A 15,482-nucleotide genomic window follows, 5' to 3' on the forward strand; every position below is an offset into this window, starting at 1 on the left:
TCAATTTCCCTTAAAGTGTTGTGTTTAAGATAGGATTGATTACTGAAGAAACCAACACACTATATGATCATGCTTGAAGACGTACCAACACAAGAGTCAAAGGAGCTAAGTGGAACTCACATCATCTCTCAAGCAAGCATACAAAAGATGGAAGATCAATTGAAGACCAAGACTAAAGAGAAGTTGAAGGTTACATAGGTATCATTGTACATCCTTTCTCTTTAGATTTCCAAGACAAGGCAAAGTGTTTTTTAAAAGAGTTTTTCAAACACACTTAAGAACTTAAAATGGATTAGTGAATGGTTATGTGGTGGACCAACATGTTGGGACCCTCATAAACATTCCAAAATTATCATAGGGTTTGAGTTCTAAAAGCCAAAAATCAAACAAGCAATAAAAACACAAAATCTGCTGATTTTTAGGCTTCTCGGAACTCCAAGATTTTTCTCGGAGCTCCGAGAGTTCCCTCGGAACTCCGAGAAATGGTCCAGTAGCTTTTGGCCATTTTCTCAGAACTCCGAGAAATGGTCCAGTAGAAAAATTCCATCTTCTGGCCGTTCTCTCGGAACTCCGAGAATATTTCTCGGAACTCCGAGAATGGTTCTCGGAACTCCGAGAACCTCGCGACAGACCAAAATATAGCCGTTGGGATTTAAATTAAAACTTGGTTTTTGATATCAACACCCCCAAACGGTCATATTTTGTCAAATGCTATATATAGAACATTAAGATGATTATTTTTCTCTCTCTTGAACATTTGAAAAACCTCCTTAAGCATTCAAGAATACTTGCAACCCATTTGAGCTTAAGATTTTATTTTTCTTCCCAAACTTGCCTTGCAACTTGCAAATCTATTGAGTTGGGATTTAGGGCTTTTACTTGCAACCATTATTCAAGAGCAATCAAGGGACTACAAAGTGCATCAAGCTTTCAAGAGAAGCCAAGCTATTCAACTTCCATTTCTTGTAAAGGTGGCTAGGGCATCCTACCTTAATACCCTAGGGAGCATCGCTTAGAACTCGGCGAAGAAGGAGAGTCGGTGTAAAGGTGTAAGGGCATCCTTATTTAATATCCCTTGGAAGTGTAATCGCCTAGGAGCCGGGCATCGTGGAGGTCTCCAATAGTGGAAATCCTTAAGGACGATCTTAAGAAGAGTGGAGTAGGGCTTTGCCCGAACCACTATATATCGGTGTGTTCTTTCTTATTCTTGCACTTTCATTCTTATTTTTGGTTTGGTATTTCTATTTGTGTTGATCTCATTTGAACTAACCAAAATCCAATTAAGAGAAGAAAATTCAAATTAGGGTTCATTAATTAATTTTCAAAAGGGCTAATTTAGTGTTAAAATCAATTCACCCCCCTCTTGTTTATTTCAATTGCTATCAGAGTCTCGTCTCTAATTTTTTTAAAAACCCTATCCGGTCTAGAGTAAAGATTCTAAAAATGGCAAACCATCCTCAACACCATGAAGGTTACTCAAACACTAGGCCACCCTACTTTGATGGAACAAACTATGGATTTTGGAAAACCAAAATGAAAATCTTTTTAACCCAAGATTACCAAATGTGGAGAGCAATTAATAATGAATATATATTACCCACTAGAAATCTAAATGATTGGACCGAAGCCGAACAAGAAGCCTCAAACTACAACGCCAAAGCCATGAATTTCCTAATTTGTGCTTTGTCTCCCGGAGAATTCAATAGAGTGTCAAATTTAAATTCGGCTAAGAAAATTTGGGACACCTTAGAAGTCACCCATGAGGGAACCAACCAAGTCAAAGAATCTAAAATGAATCACTTATTTAGGCAATATGAACTCTTTCAAATGACACCCAATGAAACTATTGCCGACATGTACACTAGATTCACGAACCTTGTAAATAGATTAAGGGGACTTGGAAAGCAATTTTCAAATAGAGATTTAGTGACCAAAATCCTTAGATCCCTACCTTTGTCATGGGAATCCAAAACCTCCGCAATCACCGAAGCCAAGGACATGAATACATTGAACCTAGATGAACTAATAGGGTCCTTGATAACCCATGAAATGATTTTCAAAACAAAAGCACCCGAAATTGAAACTAAAATTGAAAAAGAAAAATGAGTTGCTTTTGGTTGTAATATAGGTGACAATGAAGATACATAGGAAGACATGGAAGATGAAGTTGCCCTCCTAACAAGAAGGATCAAATTCTTGCAAAGGAATATGGGAGGCATGAAAAATAGAAGGACAAATCCTCCATTCAAGAAGAAAGAAGAGCTCGGTGATGGATCGTCTCAACCCCGATGCTATAGATGCAAGAAGCTTGGACACATTCGCCCGGATTGTCCACTCAACAATGAGCCTTCTTCAAACAACCGTTTTAAGAAAAGAGAAGGCAAGAAAGGAATGACCGCCACATGGGATGAGGAAATTGAAAATGAAGGTGAACAAAACAATAGAGAAGATTGCTTGATTGCAAGAAACGTTTGCTTCATGGCCTCAACAAACGACAATAAAGAGGTAAATACTTTAAATAATGTCATTATTTTAAAAGTTCTAGATTCCTTGCAAAATGCACATGATGAACTTGAGATTGAATTTGATAAAAATGCATCACTTGAAAATTCTCTCTCTAACATGACAAAAGAATTTGGTTGGTTAAAGAAATATCATGAATTTTTGGAGGATGAAAATGAAAAATACAAAATTAAAATTCATGATTTAAATGCTTCTATCAAAATCATAAATGAAAATCGTCAAGAACTTTCTATTGAAAACAACAAGCTAAAGCATGAAAATAGTAAACTATCTTTTGAATATGATGACTAAAGAAACTATTTGAAAAATTTGAACATAGTTCATTGAAATTGGATAGGCTTGTTAACATTCAAAGAATGCCACATGATAAAAGTGGACTTAAACACAAATGGAATACTACAATATCCAACTATAAAAACAAACTTGTAAAGGCTTCTTCTAGCAATACCAAAACTTGCTTTTATTGTGGTTTAGAAGGTCATTATAAAGTTGCTTGCATGCATGCTAAACAAGATAAAATCAAATTGAACTCTAAAGTGAAAATAAATGAACATAGCAAGATTAGGAAGATTTGGGTACCTAAAGGATCTCACTTGCCTATTCATATGTAGGTATGCCTTAAAAGCCATAACAAGAAGAATACATGGTACTTTGATAGTGGATGCTCTAGACATATGACCGGAGACCTCACTCAATTTGCATCCCTATCACTCAAGGATGGTGGAGATGTTACCTTTGGAGATGACAAGAAATGAAAAGTCAAAGGAGAAGGCACCATAGATAACTCTACCTCTCCCATACATGATGTGCTTTATGTTGATGGCTTATCCCATAATCTTATTAGCATTAGTCAATTATGTGATAATGGTTTTGAAGTAGTCTTCAACCCCGACAAATGCATTGTGAAAAATAAGATAGATGGAAAAGTGAAATTCATAGGTTCTAGAGACAATAATATTTACACCATTGGACTAGATGATCTTAGACTCCAAAATGTGACTTGTCTTAATGCCATTATTGAAGATTCTTGGTTGTGGCATAGGAGGTTGGGTCAAGCCGGAATGGATCTCATTTCGACCCTCTCCTCAAAACAAATTGTTAGAGGATTGCCTAAGTTCAAATACACCAAAGATCACATTTGTAGAACTTGTCAATTAGAAAAACAATTAAAAAACTCATTTGCCCCTAAAAATATGATTTCAACCACCTACCCCTTGCAACTACTTCATATGGACCTTTTTGGACCAATGAAGACAAGTAGCTTAGGTGGAAAGAGGTACGTGTTTGTCATCGTGGATGACTACTCACGATTTACATGGGTCATATTTTTAGCTCATAAAGATGAAACCTATGAAAATTTCCTTAAATTGCGCAATCAAATACAAAATGAAAAGGTATTGCCATATCTTACATTAGGAGTGACCATGGAACGGAATTTGAAAATATACATTTTGACACTTACTGTAATGAACATGGCATCAAACATAACTTTTCGGCACCTAGGACACCTCAACAAAATGGGGTTGTAGAAAGAAAGAACCGAACCCTCCAAGAAATGGCTAGAACTATGTTGCATGAAAATGATCTCCCTAGATACTTTTGGGCGGAGGCGGTTAGCTCCGCTTGCTATATCATAAATAGGGTATATATATTCCAATTTCTAAGAAAACACCTTATGAGCTTTGGAAAAACTTGAAACCAAATATAAGCTATTTTAGAGTGTTTGGATGTAAATGCTTCATCTTAAACATTAAAGATAATTTACACAAATTTGATAAGAAGTCGGATGATGGCATATTCTTAGGGTATTCTTCACATAGGAAGGCATATAGAGTATTTAATAGAAGAACCCTAGTTGTAGAAGAATCCATGCATGTGACATTTGATGAGAGAGAGCCAACACCTCAAGAAATGCCACATGATGAGGATGAACCTATTGAACATCTCTTACCTAAGACAAATGTTCCTCCCCATGCATCTACAAGTGATACATTACTTAGTGAGGAAGTAGAAAATGAAGATAATGACTCATTGCCTAGGGATAGGAGAATATTGGTAGATCATCCTGAATCCCAAATCTTGGGTGATGCCACATTGCCGGTAAGAACTAGATCATACTATTGTAGTGTGAGCAATAACTTGGCGTTCCTATCCGAATTAGAGCCTAAGTCCATCAAGGAAGCCGAAAAGGATGAATATTGGTTGATGGCTATGCAAGAAGAATTGAGTCAATTCGAAAGGAACAAGGTGTGGAGGCTAGTGCCTAGGCCTAGTGATCATCCAGTCATTGGCACGAGATGGGTGTATAGAAACAAATTGGATGAAAATGGAATTATCACTAGAAATAAAGCTAGGCTTGTAGCCCAATGGTACAATCAGGAGGAGGGAATAGACTATGATGAGACATTTGCTCCTGTTGCCCGTATGGAAGCCATTAGGATACTCTTGACATATGCATCTCACAAAGGATTTAAACTCTATCAAATGGATGTCAAAAGTGCCTTCCTAAATGGTTATATCCAAGAGGAAGTGTATGTTGAGCAACCTCCAGGTTTTGAAGACTTCAAACATCCAAATCATGTCTTCAGGCTTGATAAAGCTTTATATGGATTAAAGCAAGCTCCTAGAGCTTGGTATGAGAGGCTTTGCACTTTCCTAGTGGAAAAAGGATTTGAGATGGGAAAGGTGGATAAGACATTATTTATCAAAAGAGAAAATCAAGATATCCTCCTTGTCCAAATCTATGTGGATGACACCATCTGTGGCTCAACTAATCAAAAAATGTGTGATGAATTTGCAACTCTAATGAAAAATGAATTTGAAATGAGCATGATGGGTGAGTTAACCTACTTCTTAGGATTCCAAATTAAACAATATCAAAATGGGATATTTTTAAATCAAGAAAAATATACAAAGGAGTTATTAAAGAAGTATGGCATGGATAGTAGTAAGACATCAAGGATTCCCATGAGTACAACTGCTAAGCTAGAAAATGATGAATTTGGCAAATCAATAGATCAAAAGATGTATAGGGGTATGATAGGTAGCTTACTCTATTTGACAGGCAGCAGACCAGACATTATGTTTACTGTCTGTCTCTGTGCTCGATTTCAATCGGATCCAAAGGAGTCTCACCTATCGGCACTCAAAAAGATCTTCAAGTACTTAAGAGGAACCCAAAGTCTGGGACTATGGTATGAAAAATCTTCTGCCTTCACTCTCATTGGATATTCAGATGCAGACTTTGCTGGATGTAGAGTGGATAGGAAAAGCACTAGTGGGACTTGTCAATTCTTGGGCAAATCACTTGTTTCATGGTTTAGCAAGAAACAAAATTCAGTAGCTCTCTCAACAACAGAAGCAGAATATGTGGCAGCTGGAGCTTGCTGTGCACAAGTCCTATGGATGAAAAGCACATTGATGGACTATGCAATTAAAATGGAAAATATTCTCATCCAATGTGACAATACTAGTGTTCTAAGTTTGACAAAGAATCTCATACAACACTCTAGAACAAAACATATTGAGATTAGGCACCACTTCATTAGAGATCACTCACAAAAAGGGGATATTTGCTTAAAATATATCAACACTGAGGATCAATTGGCGGATATCTTTACAAAACCCCTTAGTGATGATAGAATTTGTTATATCCGAAGTGCCTTAAACATTTGGAGTGCTGATCAAGTCAAAGAAATTGCCAAATAAATACTTTGTGCCTTTCACCAGCTTATCTATATAGTATATATATATATATATATATATATATATATATATATATATCATATTTATTTGGTAGTATCTGCATGAATGAGATGTCAAATATTAATCTTAAAAATCACTCAATTAGTACTCTTAGCCTTCTTAGTTTTCTAAGTTGGAGAGATACCTTCACTTTAATTAAAAATACCTAACAAATTTGACATTTGTCAACATCTCGATCATGAACAGGTATATGTGCATTACTTGGCTAAATATTTTTATACCATAAGTATTAATTTAGGGGGAGTACCTAACTTAATCTTCATTTACTCCTAAATTGCTGTATATTTAATTCACCCTTTCTGTCGATGACAAAAGGGGGAGAAGTTTGAAATTGATTATCTATTCAATTGACTATATGCACCATATGCTTTTAATTGTTATAATTTATCCATGTGCATATATTGAGGGGGAGTTCCAGCATTCACTTGCCTACTATGTCACTCCACACACATCTCATAATCAATTTTGTTTGTCATCATCAAAAAGGGGGAGATTGTAAGCCCAAGGGTCTACTCTCCTATCTTGTTTTGATGATTCTAAACATAATTGATTGTGTTATTGAATACTAATCAATTTGCCTTAAAGTGTTGTGTTTAAGATAGGATTGATTACTGAAGAAACAAACACACTATATGATCATGCTTGAAGACGTACCAACATAAGAGTCAAAGGAGCTAAGTGGAACTCACATCATCTCTCAAGCAAGCATACAAAAGATGGAAGATCAATTGAAGACCAAGACTAAAGAGAAGTTGAAGGTTACATAGGTATCATTGTACATCCTTTCTCTTTAGATTTCCAAGACAAGGCAAAGTGTTTTTTAAAAGAGTTTTTCAAACACACTTAAGAACTTAAAATGGATTAGTGAATGGTTATGTGGTGGACCAACATGTTGGGACCCTCATAAACATTCCAAAATTATCATAGGGTTTGAGTTCCAAAAGCCAAAAATCAAACAAGCAATAAAAACACAAAATCTGCTGATTTTTAGGCTTCTCGGAACTCCGAGAAATGGTCCAGTAGCTTTTGGCCATTTTCTCGGAACTCTGAGAAATGGTCTAGTAGAAAAATTCCATCTCTTGGCCGTTCTCTCGGAACACCGAGAATATTTCTCGGAGCTTCTAGAATGGTTCTCGAAACTCCGAGAACCTCGCGACAGACCAAAATATAGCCGTTGGGATTTAAATTAAAACTTGGTTTTTGATATCAACACCCCAAAACGGTCATATTTTGTCAAATGCTATATATAGAACATCAAGAGGATTATTTTCCTCTCTTTTGAACATTTGAAAAACCTCCTTAAGCATTCAAGAATACTTGCAACCCATTTGAGCTTAAGATTTTGTTTTTCTTCCCAAACTTGCCTTGCAACTTGCAAATCTATTGAGTTGGGATTTAGGGCTTTCACTTGCAACCATTATTCAAGAGCAATCAAGGGACTACAAAGTGCATCAAGCTTTCAAGAGAAGCCAAGCTATTCAACTTCCATTTCTTGTAAAGGTGGCTAGGGCATCCTACCTTAATACCCTAGGGAGCATCGCTTAGAACTCGGCGAAGAAGGAGAGTCGGTGTAAAGGTGTCAGAGCATCCTTATTTAATATCCCTTGGAAGTGTAATCGCCTAGGAGCCGGGCATCGTGGAGGTCTCCAATAGTGGAAATCCTTAAGGACGATCTTAAGAAGAGTGGAGTAGGACTTTGCCCGAACCACTATATATCAGTGTGTTCTTTCTTATTCTTGCACTTTCATTCTTATTTTTGGTTTGGTATTTCTATTTCTGTCGATCTCATTTGAACTAACCAAAATCCAATTAAGAGAAGAAAATTCAAATTAGGGTTCACTAATTAATTTTCAAAAGGGCTAATTTAGTATTAAAATCAATTCACCCCCCTCTTGTTTATTTCATTAACTGAGAAAAGGAGATCCGTGCTAACCTCGAGAAGGTGTGGGATGAGGTTGCGCAGTGAGAAGGAGAGATTCGGTCCCGGGCGATTGCCGAGTTCCGTCAATCTCAAGAGTATCAAACGGATATGGCACTTTATGTCCTGGAGTTTGAGGCGGAGGGGTTCATTGACTGCTGAAACCAGGTTAAGGCCATAGACTCCGCATTTCTCGTCGACAAGCTGGAGGGACCACCGGGGGCCGAACTTTCAGAGGAAGAGGACTTTGGGGCGATTGGAAGCGAACGAGGCGAACCTCGTGGTGGCTTCTCCTGGAGTGGGATCCTCCGTTCCGCCCGTTGTCGCGCCCTCTGCTGGAGAATATTTGGAGAAGGATGCTTAGAGGCAGGGCCCTTGCAATTTTCTTTTTGTTTCTCTTATGAACTGGTTCTGTAAAACGTAATTTTATTTTGGTGTGGATGGAAGGGTTCGTCCTTCGAGGCGATCCCTATTATGGTGATGCATTTGAAACATTTTTACCTTTTACTGGTGATAGTGAATTTTCTCCTGATTCTGGCAAGATATTGATTTGTTTTTTGAAGCAGATAGACTCTTTACCTAGCTTTCATGGGTAGTATTTTGTAGATAGACTCTTTACCGAGCATCTTCGGGCATCGGTTCATGGGTCATATCTTTCAAGTAGATAGACTCTACCAGGCCTCTCTGGGCGCCAGTTTATTGGTCATATCTTTTAAGTAGATAGACTCTTTACCGGGCCTCTCTGGGTGCCAGTTTATGGGTCATATCTTTTAAGTAGATAGACTCTCTACCGGGCCTCTCTGGGCGCCAATTTATGGGTCATATCTTTTAAGTAGATAGACTCTCTACCGGGCCTCTCTGGGCGCCAGTTTTTGGGTCATATCTTTTAAGTAGATAGACTCTCTACCGGGCCTCTCTGGGCGCCAGTTTATGGGTCGTATTTTTTATGTAGATAAACTCTCTATCGGGCCTCTCTGGGCGCCAGTTTATGGGTCATATCTTTTAAGTAGATAGACTCTCTACCGGGTCTCTCTTAGCGCCACTTTATGGGTCGTATCTTTTAAGTAGATAGACTCTCTACCGAGCCTCTTTGGGTACCGGTTTATGGATCGTATCTTTTTAAGTAGATAGACTCTCTACCGAGCCTCTTTGGGCACCGGTTTATGGGTCGTATTGTTTAAGTGGATAGACTCTCTACCGAGCCTGTTTGGGCACCGGTTTATGGGTCGTATCTTTTATCCTTCGTTCGTAGCTTGTTCGATTTGGAGATTCATTAATGTTGGAGAGTAATTGCTTTTATGGATGGATAATTGAATAGGAGATTTCATTACTTGGGGAGAATGATTACATTCCTGCAATATCACAAAGACAAAGAACAAACACGTAGACTGATTGGAAATAAGAAATTGGAAACAAACTACATTCTTGCTTACTGGTGGAACTTTTTCAGATTCGAAATGTGCCAAGTGCGGGGAATGGGGTTGCCCTCTAAGTCTTCCAATTGATACGATCCTAGCTGGAGAGTGCGGGATACGCGGTAGGGCCCCTCCCAGGTGGGAGCCAATTTTCCCGAGTTGCGAGGATCGGAGACTTCAGATCGTCGTAGCACCAAGTCGCCCATCCTTATCGCTCTTTCCTTCATCCTAAGTTGTAGTATCGAGCGACTCTGTGCTGAAACGTGGCCATCCTGACCTGGGCTTTTTCTATAGTTTCTTCGACGAGGTCGAGGCTACTCCTTAGGTGGTTGGGATTAGCCCTCTCATTGTATGCCTCAAGCCTCGGAGAGTGGGCTCCAATCTTGACGGGTATGACTGCATCTATCCCGAAGGCGAGGTTGAATGGCAACTCTCCTGTTGTGGTCCTGGGGGTGGTTTGATAGGCCCAGAGGAGATTCGGTAATTCTTCTGCCCATGATCCTCAGGCGTTTTTTGCGCGTTTCTTCAATCCCTGTAAGAGAGTTCGATTGGTTACTTCCACTTGTCCATTGGCTTGTGGATGGCAGACTGAGGTGAACCGTTGTTCGACACCGAGTTTTCCGCAAAAGTCTTTGAACCTCCTGCTCGAAAATTGGGTTCCGTTGTCAGTTACAAGGACCCGCGGAATACCGAATCTACAAATGATATCATGATAGAAGAAGTTTTCCGTTTCTTTGGAGGTAATTTTTTTCATAGCCTTGGCCTCGACCCATATGGTGAAGTAGTCAATGGCGACATACATCATTCGATGCCCCTTGGTCGAGTTTGGAAAAGGCCCTAACAAATCCATTCCCCACATAGTGAACGGGACTGGATTGGAGATGGGTTTGTAAGGAATAGTAGGGAGACGAGGTACGGTAGCAAACTTCTGGCGTTGTTTGCATTTTTTGACGAAATCAGATGTGTCTTGTTGGAGGGTTGGCCAGAAAAAACCTCGGCGGAGGATCTTGTGAGCTGACACATTTCCTCCCGAGTGATTGCCACAGATTTCTTCATGGACTTCTCTCATGGTGAGTTCTGCAGCGGAGGGTCAGAGGCATTTCAATAAAGGCCATGAAAAGGACCGCTTGTACAACTCCTGTCCATCGAAGATGTAATGGGCGGCCTTGGCAACCAAGCGTCGAGCTTCCTTCCTACCCGAGGGTACGACACCGTCTCTTAAGTATCATACTATAGGATCCATCCAATCGGGTTCCTTGTTGAGTTGTAGGATTTCTTCTCTCTCAATGCTAGGTTGGGGGAGGATCTCGATATAGATGTTTCCTGGTTCAAATATTTCGGATGAGCCCATCTTGGAGAGAGCATCAGTGCGGGTATTTTCGGGGAACCTGTACTATTTGGAATTCTTCAAAGGTGGAGATTTCCTTTCTCACCTTTTCTAGGTATTTGATAATCCGTTCTTCTTTAGCTTCGCTGAAGCCATTGACCTGGCTCACCACCAATTGCGAATCACTGTGAACTCTGATCCGATTAGCTCGTAATTCGGTGGCAAGAGCTACTCCAGCTATCAAAGCTTCGTATTCCGCTTCATTGTTGGTTGTTTTGAAATCTAGCCACAGGGCGTACTCAATAATGAAATTGTCTGGCCCTGTTATGACCAAGCCGGCGCCACTGCCTCCAGCGTTGGAGGAGCCATCCACGTACAACATCCACAGTGGATCATGGTTTTGCTGGCTCAGAGTTTGTAAGCCCAATGGTTTTTACCTTGGCATTCCCATCTTGTTTTGATGATTCCAATACACAAGTGATCATTTATCACTAATGTGTTTGTTTATCTAAGTTGTAGATCTTGATAAAGTAAGATCAAGGATGCTTGGATTGAAGGCCAAGAAGCCCACATTGGACCACTAATTGGAAGGCCAAAGTCATCAAGCAAGAAGTCATGAAGACTTGAAGACATGAAGAAATTAATATTGAAGACCATTTTTTAATGTAATTGATCCAAACCTAGATTAGGTTTTTAGAGGCATGATTAAAGTAATCTCACACACCCTAAATAAACAAGTGATTGTACTTGTGGAGTTCCAACACCTTGGAACCCTCATAGCAATCCCATCTTGATTGAGAACTGGAAGCCCAAAAACAGAATTGAAAATCTGCTCTGCATAGGCTTCTCGGAACTCCGAGAGGTTTTCTCGGAACTCCGAGAATTCTCGGAACTCCGAGAATTATTCTCGGAACTCCGAGAAATGGTCCAGTAGACTTTTTCCAATTTCTGTGAGGCTTCTCGGAACTCCGAGATTTTTTCTCGGAACTCCGAGAATTCTCGGAACTCCGAGAATTATTCTCGGAACTCCGAGAACACTCCAACGGTCTGAAAAAGAGCCGTTTGGAATTTTGCTGGAATTACCTCAATGCCATTAAACGGTCATATTTTGGTTTTCCTATAAGTATGGGTGTTCTAAACATACAAACTATCAATCCTAACACTCTTAAACTTCATTTGAATACCCAAGAGTGAATCAAGCTTCAATTGTGCCTCTCATCACCAACTCTAGGATTTGGATCATAGGCTCTCAATTGTACATCTTTTGTAACCCTTGTGAAGGGATCTTTTAGTTCTTTCTTTCATCTTTCAAGATTTGTATTCGGGCGAGTATTCGGAGAAGCGGAGCCCTTTTTCTCCGTGGTGAGGATTGCCACCAAGGTTAAAGCAATTGTAATTGGCACCGATCTTCGCCAAGGTTAAGAAGATCAAATAGTGAAGCCATCAACGGGTTTGGTTGGTGGAGTGGAGTAGGCCTCGAGTTTGAGGACCGAACCACTTTAAATCTCGGGTGCACTCTTTCTATCTCTTTGCTCTTTCATTTGCATTGCACCATTAGATTTAACTTGTATGCTTAAAATATTGTTTTTGATCTCTTAATCGGTTTAAGTTTTTCAAATTGGTAAATTCTAGTTTTCTTAAACAACCGTATTCTCCCTCCTCATAGTTGCCATTTCTATTATAACTTGGGACCCCCTATATCGGATTTTCAGAGTTGGTTCTTCGGATTCCTCTGTCGGTACAGTACGTTCCACAATAAAATCTGCCAGCACTTGGGACTTGATTGCTGGACGGGGCTTTATCTGGATGTCGAATTCGCCCAATTCAATTGTCCAATTAATCAAGCGTCCTGAAGTTTCAAGCTTCTGCAATATCTTTCGGAGAGGTTGGTCGGTGAGTACGGTAACAGGATGAGCCTGAAAATACGGGTGGAGCTTTCTTGCCGACATGATGACAGCAAAGGTGAATTTTTCAATCTCCTGGTATCGGGTTTCGGCGTTATGGAGCACTCTACTAACATAGTAAATAGGTTGCTCTGTTTTTCCTTCCTGCCGAACGAGTACAGAACTTATCGCGGCGGGTCCAACTGCTAGGTATAGGTACAAATCTTCCCCCGGTACCGGCTTTGAGAGTAACAGAAGCGCTTGGAGATATGCCTTTAGCTGGTCGAAGGCCGTTTGACATTCCTCTGTCCATTGAAGGTCTTTCACGCTTCGGAGAGTTTTAAAGAAGGGCAGCCATCTTTCGACAGATTTAGACATAAACCTGCTGAGGGGCGCGATTCTGCCGGTGAGTCTTTGTACATCTCTGACTTTCTTCAGCGCTGTCATTTCTAATAGTGCTTTTATTTTTTCGGGATTGGCCTCAATTCCTCACTGGCTAACCATGAAGCCAAGGAATTTTCCGGAGGTAACCCCAAAAGCACACTTGGTGGGGTTCAACTTCATTCGGTTCCGTCGGAGTACGGCGAAGGCCTCTTCAAGGTCGGCAATGTGGTTTTGTGCTTTGAGGCTTTTAACGAGTATGTCGTCAACATATACTTCCATGTTCCTCCCAATTTGTTTGGCAAAAATCTTATTAACGAGACGTTGGTACGTGGCGCAAGCATTTTTGAGTCCGAAAGGCATGACTTCGTAACAAAACAACCCTTGGTCGGTGACGAAGGAGGTTTTTGGAATGTCGGGATCGTACATCTGGATCTGGTTGTACCCGGAGAAGGCATCCATGAAGCTTAGCATCTCATGCCCGGTGATGGTATCAATGAGGTGATCGATCCTCGGTAACAGGTAACAATCTTTGGGACACGCTTTGTTGAGATCCGTGAAATCTATGCAGATTCGCCACTTGCCGTTGGATTTCCTGACCATCACAACATTGGCAAGCCACTCTGGGTATCGAATCTCTCTGATGAATTTGGCATCGACGAGTTTATCTACTTCTTCCTTGACCTGCTTTTGTCTTTCGGCGGTGAAATTGCCTTTCTTTTGTTTGACCGGCTTGGAGTTTGGGTCCACGTTCAACTTATGGACCGCTACATTGGAGGGAATTTCCTGCATATCGGAGGCGGACCAGGCGAAGATGTCTGAGTTAGTTTTTAAGAAATCGACGAGGTCAGTTTTGAGCTTACCTGATAGGAGGGAACCTATTTGGATGGTTTGCTCGTCGGATGAACAGAGGAATTTTTGTGAGTTCCTCGACCTATTCTCCCTGTTTTACCTCAACTCGAGGGTCGGTACTGCCTATGGAGAAGGTTTCTTTGGCGGTCTTTTTCTTTTTCAACAGGGCGGCGTAGCACTCTCGAGCTTTCTCTTGGTCGCCGATAACTTCTCTGACACTAAGTTTTGTGGGGAACTTTATTTTCAAATGGGCAGTGGAAACCACTGCCCCCAGTTCGTTCAACGCTGGCCTTCTGATGATTGCATTATAAGTGGAAGGGATGCGAACTACTACGAAGGTTTGCATGATGGTGCGTTGGATCGGGTGAGCTCCAAATGTTACAAGGAGTTTGATTTTCCCTCGTACCTTGATTTCTCCTCCAGAGAATCCGAAGATGGACCAATCAACAGGCTCTAGCCTATCATTGCTGATGTCGATTTCGGCGAAGGCTTCTTGATGGAGGACATTGACCGAGCTTCCAGTGTCGACCAAGATTCGTCCTACGTTAAAGTTGGCAATGGTGAGTCGGACTACCACAATGTCATCATGCTGCTGATCTATCGTTCCATAATCTACCTCGGTAAAGGTGATGGGTACACTGGTACTTGGGTCCATCATCGACTTCTTGGAGGGGTTTTCTATGGAGTTGATTTGTCCCGCATAAAGGGCGCGTCCTTCCTCGGTTGGTCCTCCGGACGCCGGACCTCTGTAGATGGTGTCAATATTTCTGGTGATTTTGGGCTCTTCTTCCCGATCCAAAGCTCTTTGCCTATTACTTTCTGTCCGGCGGTTGGGTGAACGACGATGTTCGTCCGGCCGGTGTATTTTGGATCTGGGTTGTTGACTCCTTGGGGGATTTTGAAGGTAACGATCAATCCGACCAAGTCCCGCGAGCCTTTCAATTTCGTTCTTAAGATGATAACAATTGTTGGTGGTGTGCCCATGATCTTGGTGTTTTTACCTTTTCCCGAGTTTCTCATTCTTTCGGGCTAGTGTATGGGCTCTCTGTCGCGAATTTCGTACAGGATATTTGAGATGGTGTTGTTCAATGGAGTGTGGTTGACCTTATCAAACTGGGGATTTGGGGAGCGACGATTCTGTCGATCATTGTGTCTTGCCTGCTTATGACTAGGTAGCGCCCTAGAGTCTTCTTTCAGCTTTTCGTTTCCTCGGGTGTTCTCCAACTCCCTTTCCATGTCAAATGATTCCTCATTATTGATGTATCTATCCGCAGTGGCCATGAGTTCTTGGAGGTCACGAGGAGGACTCACATTCAAGGCTACTTTCATGTCTCTATCTCGGATGGCATGGCAGAGCGCGGCGCGGACCATATCAAAGTTTGGTTCGTTAATTTGGTGGAGTTTCACTCGGAACCGCC

General features: G+C 40.8%; 1 protein-coding gene across 1 annotated transcript; it reads right to left on the reverse strand.

The window, feature by feature from the left end:
* Positions 1–14,146: 14,146 nt before the first annotated feature.
* Positions 14,147–14,719, reverse strand: LOC143885838 (uncharacterized). Its single transcript, XM_077389890.1, has one exon. The coding sequence runs from the start codon at positions 14,717–14,719 to the stop codon at positions 14,147–14,149; it is 573 nt and encodes a 190-aa protein (XP_077246005.1).
* Between the last annotated feature and the right edge of the window lie 763 nt (positions 14,720–15,482).

This window comes from Tasmannia lanceolata, unplaced genomic scaffold (assembly GCF_043159265.1).
Source record: "Tasmannia lanceolata isolate RefF3 unplaced genomic scaffold, GAP_Taslan_0.1 ptg000011l, whole genome shotgun sequence".
NCBI classification, from domain to species: Eukaryota; Viridiplantae; Streptophyta; class Magnoliopsida; order Canellales; family Winteraceae; genus Tasmannia; species Tasmannia lanceolata.

What these genes read in the sequence shown, in the direction of transcription:
- LOC143885838 (XM_077389890.1), bottom strand. Translation starts at nt 14,719, where the DNA reads ATGGACCCAAGTACCAGTGTACCCATCACCTTTACCGAGGTAGATTAT.